Source organism: Lithobates pipiens, unplaced genomic scaffold (genome assembly GCF_037356315.1).
Source record: "Lithobates pipiens isolate NorthernLeopardFrog02 unplaced genomic scaffold, aLitPip1_a1.2 Scaffold_19, whole genome shotgun sequence".
Taxonomy (NCBI): Eukaryota; Metazoa; Chordata; class Amphibia; order Anura; family Ranidae; genus Lithobates; species Lithobates pipiens.
In genome coordinates, this window is record NW_027507764.1 from 292,147,459 (window position 1) to 292,161,552 (window position 14,094).

At 38.9% G+C, this 14,094-nt stretch overlaps 1 protein-coding gene across 2 annotated transcripts in view; it reads right to left on the reverse strand.

Moving 5' to 3' along the window:
- Window positions 1-14,094, reverse strand: part of GABBR2 (gamma-aminobutyric acid type B receptor subunit 2) — a 984,619-nt gene that overhangs the window by 468,097 nt on the left and 502,428 nt on the right. For both annotated transcript variants that reach the window (XM_077492007.1, XM_077492008.1), the window contains exon 5: window positions 4,695-4,760. In XM_077492007.1, the coding sequence (XP_077348133.1) occupies window positions 4,695-4,760 (66 nt within the window). The remainder of the gene's footprint in view (window positions 1-4,694; window positions 4,761-14,094) is intronic.

Below are 14,094 nucleotides of genomic sequence, written 5' to 3' on the forward strand. Positions count from 1 at the left end.
AAGGGGGTAAATTCTTCCGGGGCTGAAGTGGTTAAACAAAGCTTATAATTCATCAAGGTCATTATTGGCCCATTTTCTGCTTTAGCATCCAATATGCTTATTTAACTTGGTTTCCCAGGGCTCGTCGTACAATGGAAAAGTACTACCAAAATACTTGTGTAACAGCAGATTTTGTTTCCATTGTTTGCTTATCATAAACCTTTCATCTATTCTGAAAATCTGAAATAAAAAGTCCTGCCTATAAGTAGACACCACATAGAGCCTGCTATTTACGCCTTTGTTCCATTTGATGCTGCAGGCCTGACTTCCTCTGCTTCTGGTCTAAGCCCTGCCAAAAACATTAAGCCCCCCCACTGCCTGGCACCTGATCTTGTAAGAGAAATGCCCTGTACACACGGTCGGACTTTCTGACGGAAAATGTACAATCGGATCGTGTTGTCGGAAAATCCGATCGTGTGTGGGCTCCATCTGACTTTTTCCGTTGGAATTTCCGACACAAAGTTTGAGAGCTGGATCTAAAATTTTCCGACAACAAAATCTGATTGTTTTAATTCCGATCGTGTGCAGACAATTCCAATGGACAAAGTGCCAGGCATGCTCAGAATAAATTACGAGATGAAAGCTCTTGGCTACTGGCCTCTTTATAGTCCTGTCGTTCTCCTCTTTCTGACAACTTTGTGCGACCGTGTGTATGCAAGACAAGTTTGGGCCAAAATCCGTCTGAAAAAATCAGATGGATTTTGCAGTCGGAATGTCCGACCGTGTGTATGGGGCATAAGAGTGGCCTTATTGGTTAGGAAGGGACTCTTGCTAGACACAGGACCAGCATATGCATAGGGCTTTAGTACAAGGGCCACAACTTAGAAAATAAAGACTCTTAAGCAGCACTTTTAGTTCAAGATATTAGGATTGGAAGGTGTAATCACTTTAAAGCGGCCCTGTACTTTGCTCAATGTCAATCAGGTTTATTTTATTAGCAGGCTGGGTAAGCATGCACCTTTCCCAACCCAACACACACACACACACACAGACACACATACCTCAGTGATCTGCCACTACTTTAAAAATAACTTTAAGTCCATATTGTATATTTTCAATAATTGTATAAATGTTTACTTAAATCCTTGGCTAATTATACTGATACCAAACCCAATGATATTTTACATACCATTTCTATTCATATACTGACCCCGGAAGATGGGTACAATTTAGGAGCTATTGTTAGTTTTCTAAATAACAAATAAAGCACCAGGGGGAGATGTAATGCATGACCCTGACCCTATTCTTGATGGTAGCCAAGTATCTCAAGATCCAGCCAAATGTATCTTTTTAAATCTTCTGTTTTCTTTACCTAGATTTAAAATATAATTTAGACATGCCCACTGCCATTTTTTTTTCTGGGTCTTGTGTTATGATCAAAATGTGTTATTTTGAATAAATGTGTAACTTTGGAAAAAATTCAAATTCGTTATGTTCCATTCGTTTAGATACGGTATTCGTAAATTCGAAAATTCGTAAATTTGAACATTTGGAATTCCAAAATAACTAATATTGCTGCTACCTCTCTGGTGGATTTGTTTTGTTCTTGAAGCCTTACAATGGCCTGTTTAACTTTAAATTCATGATGTAGGTTCATAGCAATAGATTTCAAATACAAATACCACACTTAGAATCAACTCCAGACCTTTTACCTGCTTAACTGATGAAGAAATAATGAAGAAGTAGCCCACACCTGGCCATGAAACAGCTTTTGTTTCAATTGTACAATTACTTTTGGCCCCTTGAACAGGAGGGATGGCTATTCTTAAAAGCTGTAATTCCTAAACCCTTCCTCTGATTTGGATGTACATACCCTCAAATTAAATCTGAGCGTATGCCCCTTCAGCCCATATCCATTATATAACTATAGCTTGAACATGTTTTGTAAATACCTGAAAAAAATCTAAAATTGTGCCTGTGTTCAAATATACAGTATATGGACCTAACTGTATATGTCTCCAATACTTTTTGCCAAAGTTGGGAATCTGCTAAAAGCTTTTGGATATTAGAAGTTATACTAACTAAATGCTTATATGGAACAATGGGTGTATAATTGGAAACTGGACAGATATTTTGATAATTTTTAAATAATATAAAGGAAATATCATTTTCCTTCTTTCAACTAATACAAGCTATTTTCTCTCCACGTAGAAAAGATTTTTTAAACATCTGCTCTACCATGCTTTGCAAGCTTAGCCCTGTTTTTGATGAGTTAGTAAGGACAACTAGCACACAAGGTGTAAGCTCATATATATATTCCTATATATAATCTACTGAGCATGCTTTTATTTAAGCACCCTCTGAAAATTATACAGGGGTATGATTTTAGTTTGGAAAATAGATCTGATGAAGGGATAATTTATTTCAGAAATTAAAATGTGTCCCTATTTGCTTCCTATAGGTTAACTCAGCCTTCCATTTTGCACAGAATTTCTGCATACAAATAGTCTGAAGGAAGAACCTTGCTGTAGGTGTCCCTGTTACACCTGCTTTGGAGATGTCCATTAGATTAGTTCATTATTGGAACAACATCATCTAAATTATAAATTAGGTTTTTACTTTCACCAATACCTCTTATACATGCATTCTTTGACTTTTTGATTTCTCTTCTTTTGAGGCCCACACTCCTCTGGCTCTTTTGAAGCATTATTTTAATGGGTGTCTAAACGTCCCCTTATTATTAAAGTGTGGAAATTGGAACTAGACTGATTTGCTTGCTTTTGAGAATATTACATGTCAAATTAGAGTATCTAATCATAAACATCCTTTATTATGGAATCATTGGTTGGATTATAAGTCTCACCACCCCACCTCCCCCTTCCTCATCCCCCATTGCTGTTCTTTAACCCCTGACTCTTAGTGCTGTGCTAAAGCAGCAAGATAGTCAGAAAAGTAAGCAACATCTCTAACCCACCAGGCTTCCTACCTAGCTGCCTTCTTGGAAGTTCTAAGTTTAGGTATGCTAGCCAAATTTATAGCAGTAAATTAATATGGGACTGGTCATACTGTGTTATTATCTGCAAACTATCTGTCTATATTTGTCTACATATAATGTAAATTGAAAATCCAATAAAAAAAATCTGCTCAAAAATGTAATTTCAGGCAAGAATTCCGGACAACCCATCGCCAGTAACAAAAACATAATCATTATTTTCTAAAATAATCTTTGCACTTTTCTCATGCTTACTGCATGGTGCAAAATGGCAATAAGTAAGCAGACAGCTTGATCAGTCCATTACCATACCAGAAGCTGCCTTGCCTTATTGGTGAGTACATTTTACAGACAAGAGAGCCAATCAACATTTGTGTAAATTTGAAGACAAAACTCATTGTGATTTTTCTAGTAGTTTTAATGATACATCTAAGGGGAAGCATAGAATTCCCATGTCTAAAAATGATTAATTTGTGTTCATTGGTGAAAAAACAATATTGCTACACTGGTGATATGGTAGATCAATCAACACAGTGTACAGGAAACAGATAAATACCTGAAAGTCCAATGGACCCCTTACCAGTTCACTTGGGAATCCCTAGGTTATATCATAACAAGACAGTAGAGGTCCTTAGTGATTGTAACAGTTGGTAGATAATCCTGCCCCATTATTTTTCTCTCACCAAATAAAAGTGGGATGCCTATTGGATCCCTGGAGGTCAGCGAGCCAAATTCCAGGAGCCCAAGCCATGGCACCCATTCTCCACAGGTGTTTCAACTGCGTATAAACACAAAAATCAAGTCATGGTTCTCCAGGTACACATTTGAGTACTTCAGCTTTCATTCAACATATGAGGTGCCATTTTTTGAGGTGGCAATATTTTCTATGGGGGAAGTATAATACCCAACAATAGAAAGTCCATCCTCCTACTTATTTGTCTGCTTCTCCTTTACAATGTTAAACTGCATTACTGCAGCTTCTGTTGCTCACAGGGCCAAGACCTTTTCTAGTATGTAATTCCCTATATTCCCTTGCACTAATGATAAAGAGGGAGGGACAAATTGGTAAAATACAACTGGTCATCTGTTATGCACAACAGCAGCTGCAAGGGTGTACTCCTTCTCATCTCACTACAGCCAAACATTAATTAATTAATATTTAAACAGGATAGAGAATGACTGTCTGCTAAATGTTTGCCTTGTTAAACACATTATTATATGTCATATTTTAAATATATGTTCAAAGAAGTGATCTGAGCAAAATTCAACAGGTAGAATTTGGTTGGCTTCTTGGGAAAAAGAATTGGTGAAGTAATTCAGATAAAAAAAAAAACTGATAGAGCAGATTTTTACAAAGTGATATTAATTCAATAATAAATTAGGAGAATTACCCTAATTTTAAATGCAGTATAAGTGTACCTACACAGCATAAGACTTTAGCTGCCATATGTTAATCAAACTGTCTGATTATTATCCATGCATAATTGCCCTATGGGCCTTTTCTACTTTAGTTGGCCTAGAGCAAAAACCCACTTTGGCTTTCTACTATGAAAGTCAAGGTCTATGGGAAATCTACTGTCTACCAAAAATAATATCAGCTTGAGTTTCTCAGTCAGACATGCCATACTAATAGAGAGACTTTATTTAGAAAATATTTACATTATTTTAATTCAATAATTAATTAGGAGGCTATCTTTTTAAAATACAGTATAAGTATACTTACACAACAGAAGACTTTAGCTGCCATATGTTCATCAAACTGCCCAATTATTATCCGTACATCATTGCCCTGTGAAGACAAGTATAATTGGTTTGGTAAAAAAAAACAAAAAAAAAAAAACACACACACAATTCACATTGTTGATATAAGGTAAAATACAAAATGTAACTACTTACTGTAAATAATGGGAATAACAAATAGGGCAGGGTTAATAGTTTGAACACTTTAAAGGCAGTTTGGGTGTTTATTTTCTTTTATTACATTCTATGATTGTATAGGCTTGTATTAATATACAGTAGTTGGGGGCCCCTTTCCACTAATTACTTTACTTTATTCTAAGAACATATAGATGGTTTTTTTAAGCTGAAGCTGTGTCGTTTTTATGCTGATTATAGTGCAGGACGGCCCAATACTATTGCCAATATATACATTTTGGGTTGACTTAGTACTATGGATTAAGGCTATAGCCAAGGGTTAAAGGATAAGGGTGTGGCCATGGTTTGGAGATTAAATGTTAGCATATATTTTAGGGATAAGGTTAAGTGTTACTTTTCAGGGTTAGGTAAAGGGTTATGATTGGAGTAATGTTAAATGCTAAGATTTATAAGGTTAGTTTGTATCTAAAGCTATTTTTTGGTTTTGAATAGATTAAGGAATCATTACAACCCTGGTCAGGCTGTATGTGTCCCTGCTGGGGAAATTCATCTTCATGTTTCCTCCTAGTAACCACTGCTACATAAAGAAACAGGGAAGCCAAAATTGTCAGCAGAAAAATAATAGCTGTTTAAGAGGGGATTTCTCCTTACTTTGGAAAGATTTCCACTTTCAATACAGAGATGCTTGTTGTTTTTCCAGGAGAGGAACGGAAAGTTAGATCCCTCCTAAGGATTACAGACAGCAAAAAACCATGACAGGATGGTTTGGTTAGATAACGTTTGTGGAGGGGTTAAAGAAAATTTGAACGTATGTAAATATAGAGGTTGCCATTGCTGTTCTCCTTTTGGAAAATGTTGATTACCTGCCTGTCCCTGACCCACATACGTATGAACAAGTAATCCTGCAAAATGGGTTTAGGTGAAGTCAGAACTCAGAAAGTGCTGAAGCTGATGGATCAGCATGAAAGACTTCCTCCATATTTCTCTTTAAGTTTCCTTTTAATGTGACAACTTAAAGAGGAGGTCCAGCTCCCCCCCCCACCCACAAAAGCTACTAACTTTTAATATATGGGTACTTAACTGTCCATGGAACCAGCGATGGTGGCAACCCAGCTGATCTTTGGATCGGCTGTCAGGTGCAGCTGCCTCCATTCCTAGTAAGGGAGCCCATCAGTGAAGCCTTTTGGTCCCCTATTGTGCACGTGCGAAGCGTACTGCACTTTCTAATTGGTCTGGAGAGGGAGAAAGGAGGGGACTTAACTTCGGGGAGACCGGGCTGCAGCCCGGTCTCCCGGAAGTGGGGAACTGTACCTGTCAAGTGTGGAGAGGAGGAAACAGATAAGCAGAAGTTCCACTTTTCCGCTTTAAGGTTCAGATTATGGTTAGGGATGAAGGGCATAGGAAAATTTTTTACACTTATATTTGGTGCCTAAACCACCACTGTTTTTTTATTCCTTTCATTCATTATTTGGTACCAAATACAGGAAGTTAATCTGCACCCACTTAGTATTAACAAAGCAGAAAAGGCAAAAGTACCTGCATTATTTGCAATTAGATGATGGCCCCTATGAATATAGAGAGTTGAAGATGAACATTGGTAATTGGTGGTGATAAGGTATTTATTCATAAGATATTTACTGCAAATGGTTCAAATGGCTACGTGGAAAGATTTTTAAAATATATCCAATCTCTGTGTATTTGTACTTTATTTTTTTCTATGAATTATACATTTTAAGGCCCATAAACAAGCACATCATGTCCTTATGCTTATTGTCTTGACTAATGATGGCTTTATAATTGCCATGCAAACAGAAGGCAGAGAAACTAAAAGGCTTTGAAGACAAGGTAGGATACTATCATCAAAATACATTCGTGAGAGCTGAATAAATATTTGAAAGCATTTTATAATTGTGTACCACTGTCCTCGACTGACGTTTTCTTAGCTGTTATGTAGCTCTGTGGCTTTAATGGTGACTTATTCCCTAAATATTTTTTTCAAGCTTGCTAAAATTGCAGTAATATTTTTGGAAGGTAAACATTTCTTAGAGTGTAATCAATTTTAGTTATCCTTGTTTTGATATAATTCTCAATATGTATTTTCCCAATAAATGATGGCTTCTATTTGCATCACAACCTGCCCTCACTGTATGTTGGCAATGAGAGCATCCCTTTTCATTACTTTCTGTGTGGGGAGGAAAACATACAAAATAATAGAGAAAAACTAAAACATCCTACATAAAATGCTGCTTTAGGCTTCCTGTATGGCTAGCAACTAGTAAGGAGCTTAAGTTCGGGTCAAACTCATGGGAAACGATCACATCATAGCAGGCCACTAGTCCAATCCGCTTCTGCAGGGTGAATCCCTATCCTGAAGCCATACAAAGGGGCAGGGATGCAGGTGACATCATTGACTGAAAATGACCACATTGCCATATTTGGAAGATGTCATAGACTAAATATTGCCTTTTCACTGATATCCCTTGCCTCGTTATGTATGAATGCAGGGTGGAAAATTCCTTGGCTGCAGCTTATTGGGCCAGTGACCTGATATGATGTGACAGCTCCCATGTGTATAGGCTGAAATGTTTCCAGACCAAATCTTAGCTCACCACTCAGATCTGAAGGAACATATCTGCAATACACGTTTGTTGGTATATCAAAATAATTTGTCATATTTAAAGAAAACCTTTACATCACTAAATAACATAGACATAATAATACCTACTTCAGCAGCCAATTGAAATGAACTACCTTATCTTTAGCAGAATAAACAGACCTAATACACATATGCAAATGCTGTCTTTTTGTAAAAAATCAATGGCTAAGCCCTCATCTGCACCTCTATTTGATGCCATTAGCTAATGATCTCAGCACTGAATTATAAAACAAAAGGGTCACAGGAAAAGCTGAGGTGTATTTAAAGTGAAATTTGATGAGTGAGAGGAAAGATGGTTGTGCCCATTGGGGGAATAATTTGATCTTTGGGGACAATATAAAAAGCTTTAATTTACTGATTATACTGTGTTGTATAGTTTATATGTTGAATAGTTCAACTTATTTGGCAGTCATTTCTATAAACCTTTGCAAATTAATGTACAGCTTTAATAGGAAATAGTCACCAAGGGTTGCAATAAAGTTTTAATTTAGCTCAGAATTGAAAAAAGAAAAACTGCCATGAAAGAACCATGGAGACTTTCTTTGCAGATCTCTTCTTTTGAAAAATCAAGTCCCTACTCAAAAGATCTGTGATTTTCTCCAGTAATCCTGATCTGTACACGTGTTGCAGTTCAGTGACTCAGAAAGTACTAGTGAGTCATTATTACAGCCAGGCAACTGGCATTGCCAAAAGGGGGTCAGCAATATCAGCCCCAATAACTCTCTCATGGCAGGTTTAATTTAAATAAATACACATTATCCACTATAAAGTATGTGTAAACTCTATCAATGATCTTTTAACTTGTGTGAAGATATGAAAAATATATGAAGCACATATCTGTATACTACTCAGAGTTCCCCTTCAATATAAGAATGTATTTCTATGTAAAATGTTTCTGAATTTTTTGGTATTTCTTAAGTATTGCAACACAAATGTTGTTTCTGTATCTTGCTCTCCGGATGACATGAGATGTCCTGCCAATGAGATGATAAAGGGTATTATTCCCAGAAATGAAGTTGAAATGTTTAAAGAGGAAGTAAACCCTTCCAAACAACTTGGACCTATAGGTAAGCCTAGATTAAGGCTTACCTGTAGGTCCAAGCAATATCTCCTAAACCTATATGGTTTAGGAGATATTTGCCCGAAAATGGGCACCGCTGTCTACGGCGCATGCGCCGTAGACAGCGGCGCGCAGGCGCACTAAATGCGGCAAATCCAAGAATGGATTTGCCTAATTTGTTGACTCCCGTGCACATGCGCGGGAGTGACGTCATCGCGGCTTCGCCGTATGGCAGCGGCGGAGCTGCGAGACGCGACTTCCGTGCGCATGCACGGGAGTGACGTCATCGCGGTTGCGCCGCTGTGATTCGTCGGAGCTGCGAGACGCCACAAGCAACATGGATGCGGCGGACTACAGGGGACAGCGGCAACTTCGCTGGCTCCTGTGTCAGGTAAGTGACACATAATGAGCTACTATGCGATGCATAGTAGTCCATTATGCTTTACCTTTGCAGGGAAAAAAAGAGGAAGTAAACCCATAAGGGTTTACTTCCTCTTTAAATGGAAAGTCCCTGTTTATAATATAATTTTTCCCTGTCTTAATCAATCTATATTCTGCCAAACTGACCTTTATCTTGTTATTGTGGTTGGGTCAGTGTGACCATATGTGGTGTGAAGGAGAGTATTCTGGAATGTATTGCGTATTTTGGAACTTGGGCTTTTGCCCGTCATACACTGTGATGTTATCATTTTCTTATAAAAAGCTGTACCAAATTGTATTCTGTATCACAACCCCTTGGAAGGTGTGATCCTCTGTACAGTGCGTATTCTGAAGTAAACATACATTAAGACGAATGCTACTTCGTAGATGTCCTCTATTTCAAGGCTGTACATAACAGTGGTGACCCCTCGAACAGTCTTCTTGTCTGCAACCCTACCATCAGCTCTCAACCCACACCAGGAGGGACATCAAAGAGGCCTCAGGTGAGAAAAATTTAATTTTCTCATATTAAAAAATACTGTCTTTTCTGTGCGGTTTTGAGGAGCCAGTGGGGCTTGTGGAACAGGGAAGGTAACACGTTTCTTTTGCTTTTATTACATTCTGTCTGTGTATGATTACTGAGAATGTTAAAGGTACCAGTTAAAGATTAAGCACGCAAAAGTATTTACTTGCCTTTCTTCTTACTCCCAGAAATGACAATGTAAATAGTTGTGTTATTAAGGGATGTGTAAAATGCAGGTACCACAATTTCTATGAGTGAATAGAAGGTGGTGAATGTTGAATTTTTTGTGTGATTTTCTTTTTAAACGTTTGTGGTCCTAAGGCGGATAGGTTTGCCTTCAGCGAATAGCCGCAAATGGGTGAATGACCTGCTGTAAGTTCTCTGGAATAGGGAGTCGAGATAGGGACTAGCCTATTACCACTCAGAAAGGAGACGTCCTTCTGAGAGTAGAACAAAGTGAGATATCTCAATATATGTACTGGACTGCTGGTACACAGCCATAAAAGGTAAACAGTAGAGCTCTTGGTCCCGGAGTTCTAAATTGTTGTCATTTCTGAATAGATTAATAAGAAAAATAACAAATCATGGGAAATTTGCTTGATAAAAATATTTTACCTGTAATGACTACATTTGGATTGACAAAGGAAAGATAACAAAGATAACAGGGCTAAGCGTAGCAAAATTGCATCCCAGTGCTCCTATCATCAAAATGATGGTGAGTGGAGACCCAGATGCTCTGAAACATCATATAAAATGGTGTAAAATTACAAAAAAAGAGTACAAAGAGGACCCATCTAAATGGTGGCCGCCCGAGGGGTCCCTCAATACACCAACAATTGATGCGTTATTCAATTTACTTTATAAAATGTCTGATTGTGGGGGGATTGAATGTTAGCTGCTTGGGAAGAAGTATCTCGAAAGGATACTAAGCCACCCCCTTATAAAATGTGTACTGAAAAAGCTGCCCTAAACCTAGATGATGAAGAGGAATTGCCTAATGCTTGGGCTTCCCCTTATGATTTTGCAAGAAGGGATCTAGCAATAGCATCCAGAGTAGCATCTGCCCCTATAGCCGAAGCCACCCCTATGGTGGAGCAGGAAGAAGCAAAGTACTCCTGATGCTCAGATTACACCCCAAAACCAGCAAGTTACCCCTAACCTGCCACAGGAGGGAAGGAGTAGAGCCTTAGATGTAGCCCGACGTACCCCCCAACGTCGGAGAAGCTTGGGATCATTATTAGACAGTGAGGGTGTGATAACATATGACCAGGATGGGCAGGCTTGACAGTACACTCCATCAAAACCAGCCACCCCATCAAGGCCGGCTATCCTGGCAAAATTTACAAAGGTAGACCATTTACGCACTCCCATAAGTCAGAAGTATTCACCAGTAATCACAAGAAGAAAAGTGGAAGCACAGAAAGTTTTAGAAGCACAGCACACCCTGGAAAGGGAAATAGAGAAGAGAACTCATTAGGTCCTTACTAAATGAGAAACCATTAGAGCAGATGCCTTTGAGGGTAGTGGCTCTACCAGGAAATATGGTGCAAGACCGATACGTAGCAAATATGGCTAAAGTTTATGTCCCTTGGAAATCCAATGAAATCAGGGTGATTGTGGCAGAACTGGCCAACATGGAGAAATGCCCTAAGAAATGGTATAGAAAAATGATGTGGATGGAAAGGACTCAACAAGCCACATATACAGATATGTGGATTTTGATTGATTGTGCTGTGCCTGAGAAGTATGTGGATGTGTGGAAGGTTTTTGCTCAGGAAGGGGTATTAAAAGTAGAAGAAGGTGTACGAGTGTATGAAGAAACTGTTGATAGATTAAACAACATTTTAAAGGACTGGGTAACTACATTTGATAAAGGGCAGGATATGCGAGTGTTGATAGATGTTATTCAAAAGGAAGGTGAAGATGTGTTAGATTACTGGAATAGATTTAAGGATGCTATACAGAAGCATACTGATTGGATGACTGATGATGAGGCTGATATGAAACGTCCTGAGTTGGTAAATGTGCTGGTGGGAGGAATGTTGCCTGAGGTAAGAGAGGAGATGCAGCTCCGAACGGTAGGGTGGAGTAAGAAAGCTGCCCCAGATTTGGTTGAAATAGCGCAAGCAGCTTATGAGGTACTGCAGAAGAGGAAGGATAAGATAGAGAAAAAGGAGAAAACTAAGATAATGAATATAAGGAAATAGAGTCAACTAAGTGGTAGAGTGGACCACAATCTAATCTATCAAGAGCTCACAGGGAGACACTCCGTAAATTGAGTGCTAACAAACAAGTTATTATCAAACCATCTGATAAAGGTGGGAATTTGGTATTATTGGATGTTTATCAATATGAAAAAATGTGTTATGATATTATTCTCAATAGAACATGGTACAGACCAGTTCCAGCATCACATGTTAACTATTATCTATGCAAATATAAAAGTATCTTAGCATCAGCATGCTTAAAGGGCATCATTGATGTAAGTACTTTGAAATGAATGAGTTCACTACCCCGACCTTTTATGCACTTTCTAAAGTGCATAAGAGTTTGGTTTGCCCCCCCTGGGCGCCCTATAATATCGGGGTGTGGCTCATTAACGGAAAAGGCAAGTGAACTTATTGATGACTATCTATATCCACACGTTATGGGGTTATGCTCTTATGTGAAGGATACGATCGAACTGCTAAAGATTACAGATGGCCTGCAAATACCTGAAAATGCCTGGTTGGTTTCAATAGATATTGAGGCACTGTATAATTCAATACCGCACACAAAGGGTGTGGAGGCGAATTTTTGAAAGAGCGTGATTTTGATTCCTGGAGATATAATGAATTTGTTCTTGAAATGCTTAGCTTTGTGCTAACACATAATATATTTGTATTCAAAGGATCCCATTACCTCCAGGTGCAGGGGGTCGCAATGGGGGCGAAATGTGCACCTTCATATGCGAACCTGTACCTGGGGGAGTGGGAAAGGGATCTATTCTCAGATGAGGATGAAATATCTGTCCCATGTAATTTCATGGAATCACTATACTGATGATGTCCTGATGATTTGGATAGGACTGAGGGAAGACCTGGTGGCTTTCCTGGAGGGTCTCCAGATGAACTTGTATAATTTGAAGTTTACCTATAGTTTTGATCGTAAAAGAATCACTTTTCTTGATGTGGAGTTGCTCCTGGACGAGAGAGGTGTGCTGTGCTCTACCCTGTACAGGAAGAGCTCAGCGGGTAACAATCTCTTGCACGCCAACAGCTCACACCTAAGTAATCTAGTCAAAAGTATTCCTTACAGCCAATTCCTGCGTATTAAACGCAACTGTACACGTGAAGAGGACTTCCAAAGAGAAGCAAACTCTCTGCGAGATAGGCTCTTGGAGAGAGGCTATAGTAGGACTGGGTTGAAGAAGGCCTATAACAGGGTTAGGGATTTGGATCGGCAATCCCTGTTGTATAAACCTAGACGAAAGAAAGTGTCTACCTCAACACGGGTCATTACTAAGTTTAACAGGCAGCATAGGAAGGTTCGCAATATCTATGAAAAATTTTGACATCTTCTCACAGCAGATGAGAGGATTTCAAAATTTGTGCAACCTTATCCGGAAATCACCTATAAAAGGTCACACTCTCTAAGAAACAGTCTAGTTTCAAGCCACTATAGGAGTGGTGAAACCACGAAAATCACCACACCTGGTACATACCGATGTGGTAAGTGTGATTTTTGTCGGTTTATTTTGGAGGGGAGGAGTGTAGTGCTCCAGATGGTAACACATGGACACCTAAACAAAGGACCAACTGTCAGTCAATAGGATCAGTTTATCTTATGAAATGCCTATGTGGAGCTTTCTATGTAGGCAAAACAAAACGCCCCCTATTTTGCCGTATAAGGGACCATGTCTCTTTAATATCGAAATGAAAGATGGAGACCCCATAAGTCTTCATGTGGGGCTCTATCATAATTTCAATCTTAAATCCATTGGTTTCTTCAGCTTGCAACACCTTCCTTCACATGGTCGGGGGTGTGACTTGGATAAAAAATGATTACAGCTTGAAATAAGATGGATTTATTCCTTACAGGCGACTCATTTCCCTGGCCTCAATGAGGGGATTAGCTATAAACCATTCCTGTAATGAAGTGGCTTTGGCCCAGATGGGCGTATTCTAACTTGCTTCTTGAATTTTAGAATCTGTGTTCTGTGTGGGTGGTTCTATCTATGGGGTACGACTCAAACGTTTGGTGCCTTTATTTCAGTGTATGTTTATTGTAATTAATTTCATGTTACGTATTGTTTACGGAGTGGTCGTGGCGCTTTGCCTGTGTGATCTGGCTCTGGTGCCATGAGCATTCCTTGGTGTTAGGTATTAAAACTATACCTTTTGGATTTTGTTCAATGTGTTGCAAATGTGTGGAGGGATATAATAAATATTTGAATAAAAAAACATTTTTTTTTCTGTTTATCCTTCACTGTGGACCCTGCGGGGGGGCCCTTTTTTTGGCAAATAGAGGCCCGTATGGACTCCCAAGGGTCCTGAATTTCTTGGGGGGGTACGTGCTCCCATTTTGGGGCTTATGTGCCCCCCTATGGA